Raw genomic sequence first — 3,697 nt, 5'->3', positions numbered from 1 at the left:
AGGTCAGCAGATGTTGTTTTTACATTTTCTCCGAGTTTCACAGTGGAGAAACTGTGTTTTTATCTAGATGAAGATTGGACTGTATGTTCCTATTTCAGATAAGCAATAGCTTATATATTCATATTGAAAGTGCCTGTTTGCACTTTTTATATATATTCTCTCTAGATGAATTGTACAAACCAGATGTATAGACTTCACATTTTTGTCCTAATAATTATTTTTTTGCTATTCTGAAAGTTCGTATAGTTAGTAATGTATCATCACATCAAATTCTTGACCTCATCCCTGAAGAAAACTCACTGGTTCCCCTTCTGATGAAGATAGCTAATTTGGAAAAGCAATGGTAAATGAGATGTATTAAAGCTTTGTTGTTGGTATGTGAGCATGATGGCCTCGGCAGCTACATGTGGTCCATAGATTGTGAGAATGCCAGCTAGATTTTGTCTCTGCCACATTACCAAATCCAAAATGTCATGTTTTTCTCCATCGTCTTTCAGTCTCCCTGCAGTTGCGCTTGGTTTCACTTCTTAATCTGACTTAGAAAATGTTGTCAACTGGTCTTATTTAGTACACAAGTGAAGTTCTAGATGAAAAGAAATGTTTATTTTTTATCTGTTTGGTTCTATGCACAAACCAGTCCATGAATTAAAAAAACATTGTTTCTTTATTCTGAAACTTGTTGAGATGAATAAATGTACTGACTATGACTGACTAAATGTAAGTAGAATTGTATATATTTATTACACTATGAAAAGCATTAAGCTATTTGTCCAGAAAATGTGTACACAATGTGTGTACATTGAATGTTTTAATACTTGTACGTAAATTTCAAAGAAAAAAAAAACAAATAAATGTTTATTGATGAGCTGCCTTTGTGTTTATTTCAAGCAAAATGAGCAGATAGAATTAAAAAAAAAACAAGAACATTTGAAATGTGCATTATCAAATGAAAAAAGTGATGTTATGGTATCAGGTGGTTATTTAAATTTGATGCTAAGCAGTTGAATCCAGGAAATAAAGTGGCCGCCCAACATAAAGATGACACGTCGTCAATAAAGTTAGATATCACAATAACATTAAGCTAAAACACTAATACACTTCTCCAGTATGAACAAAACATACTGTTTTGGATGTGAAAAAGACAAAGGAAAAAAGTATTTACATAGAATAATTAGTAAAAAACAAAACATAAACTATCGATCTGTATTTGGTTGGAAATTTTTTCATCTGTAACTCAAAGAAAACATGAAATTGAAATAAATATAATTGTAGTGAGAGAAAGAAAAAAAAACTACTGTTTTGTTGTATCGCAGCAAGAAAGACACTAGGTCCAAATGTTCTTTTAGACAAGACCCATAAATCTGAGATTTCACCAAAAAAGGGTCTCTTGCTGCGTGATAGTTCATCCACTTCAATCACAGCCTTGTCCGATGATTCCATTGTCCAGTTTTTTTCTCTGCATTTCAGTTTGACAAATATTTCTCTGGAATGTCAGCCAGCGGAATGACTGTGTACTCCCCGTTCTGTCCGTTTTCTTTTGGCTCGCTTTTGGTCAGGAAAGTTTGCATCTCTTTCTCCATCTTCTGGTTCTGGAGATTTGTGTTTTTGTCTGAACTTGATGATGATTTTTTGTTCCACCTGTACAACAAGAAGGAAAACAGAACCGTTAAAATCATGGATTAAAGTCATCTTGTTATAAAGTTATTATAATTATAACTATTTGGTCTTACTTGTCTCTTGTAGCCACAGCGACGCATAGTCCCATCAATGCCATGATCCCAACAGCAACTCCAACAATGATGAGCCAGTCTGAATAAATTTAGAGATGACAGTTAGAGAAGGTTTTAAAGGTATAATTCAATCATGCTTTTTTTAAATTATTATTATCGTTATTTTGCTTACCTTGTCTACTGTGTCCTACAACCGGTAGAACTTTGTCGTGGCCATGGGATGAATGACTATTGGCTGTTTCAGGTTCGGAGTCATGAAGAGGGTTAGAGCTGAATCTTTCAAAACCTACGTTTAAAAAATTACGCCTTTGTAGTACTGGGAAAGGGGTCGATTCAGAGTGGGTGGTTTGGATGTTGGATAAATCTGAGGAGGAATCTTCTGAAAGGACACTAGTGATGCTCTCAGTTGTGGTTTCAGTGGTGCTATCAAACACTGAGGAGGGTGTGACCACACTTTCCTCCATCATGAACTTGGTTGTTTCGAATGATTCAGTTGGAGTCAAATCCTGTGTGGGGACGGCTGAAGTTCCAATGGGATCATCTCCACTGGCGTCCATCCACTCATAAGGTGATGTTGTGCTACTGCCCTCAGTGGTGAACTCCAGATGCGGCCATTGTGTCGTCTGAGGGGTTTCAGGGTTTTCGCCTGATTCAGTTGTGAGTGAAGAGTCCTGTGTGGGGACAGCGGAAGTTCCGATGGGATCTTCTCCGCTACCTTCTAACCACTGAGTGAACGTGATTTCACCACTGCCCTCAGTCACAAAATCTGACAATAGAGGCGCTTGAGAAGTTGTGTTGGTTTTGAAAGATTCCGTCGTAGGTGAAGGGCTGGTCGGTTCATTGATGAGGAATTCTTCTGTCATGGCCTCAGCAAAAACATCCTCCTCTGGTTGAGCAAGAATATTGCTGACAGCTGGAGAAGAAAGGAAAAAAAACATTACACCCCTTCAAGTATTGACATACTGACTCTAACATGAGTAAGAAGGAAAGTCACTAAGCTCCTTCAGTTTATGATGACAAGACCACACAAAGCTTACTTGTTTGCCACAAACTCGTGTGTTGACTTGTTTTGTGGTCTGCTTTCATAAGGTGTGGTGAAAGGCAGCATTGTTAACCCGGGAGACTAATTGTGCATTTAGATGAAAGACAGGCATCAATTTCATTATCTGACACACCTATCATGTCAAAGGGAAAATGGTTTACAGAATTATTTTAGCCAGTCTGGTATTTGCACAATTAGACTTCTCTTTTTTTTCTTAACCCTTACGCTATCTTATGGGGTCCAGATGACCCCACCCTGACATTGACGTGTTATCTCTCCCATGACAAATGTGGATGAAGATGTACAGGATTACATGTCTACCACAGACATCAATGAAAACAAAAAATCATTGAAAAATAAAATGTTCAGTCCACTGTCTTCTAGGGTCCAGATGACCCCACTTTTAATGTAAACCTGTCTAGGATAGCACAAGGGTTCAACATACAGTTTTTAGTCTTCCAAAAAAGAAATTTGTTGAGTCGCTGTATTAGATTACATTACACAGATGGACTATAATGGCTATTTAGTGGATATCACACATCTCCAGTCTGGATTTCTCCTCAATTATGTCGGGATCTGGTGTTCCCCTGTGATGTCATAATCTTGCGGAGCAACTGTTTGCTGCTCTTTAGTTTCATGGTATTCAAGACCGACACTACTAATAATGGGGCTTTTGGAGCTGGTCACTAAATTTCACAAAGACCTCTCTGTGTCTGTTGGACATGCATGCCAACAATGAAATATGAGCCTAAGAGAAAGAGGTTGACATGTAAAGAAAAAAAAGCATCTTAGACTCTTGCAAGGAATTGCTGACTCATATAAAGAAAATGAATAGGTGGCAATTTGTATGACATTTAACTTGTTTTTTAACTTGTCCAACAGCTGAGCAAACAGATATGTGCTTGTATTACTGTCACAACACAGG

At 37.5% G+C, this 3,697-nt stretch overlaps 1 protein-coding gene across 1 annotated transcript in view; it reads right to left on the bottom strand.

Annotated features, from left to right (window-relative positions):
• Window positions 1–1,376: 1,376 nt before the first annotated feature.
• Window positions 1,377–3,697, bottom strand: part of LOC112160745 — a gene marked incomplete at its 3' end in the record, with an annotated part of 3,358 nt that continues 1,037 nt past the window's right edge. Inside the window, 3 exon segments of the mRNA XM_024295518.2 lie at window positions 1,377–1,638; window positions 1,731–1,809; window positions 1,903–2,643. Of these exon segments, the coding sequence (XP_024151286.1) occupies window positions 1,464–1,638; window positions 1,731–1,809; window positions 1,903–2,643 (995 nt within the window).

Source organism: Oryzias melastigma, linkage group LG3 (assembly GCF_002922805.2).
Source record: "Oryzias melastigma strain HK-1 linkage group LG3, ASM292280v2, whole genome shotgun sequence".
NCBI classification, from domain to species: domain Eukaryota; kingdom Metazoa; phylum Chordata; class Actinopteri; order Beloniformes; family Adrianichthyidae; genus Oryzias; species Oryzias melastigma.
The sequence above is the reverse complement of the archived record's forward strand: the minus strand, read 5'-3'. Positions and strand labels throughout refer to the sequence as shown.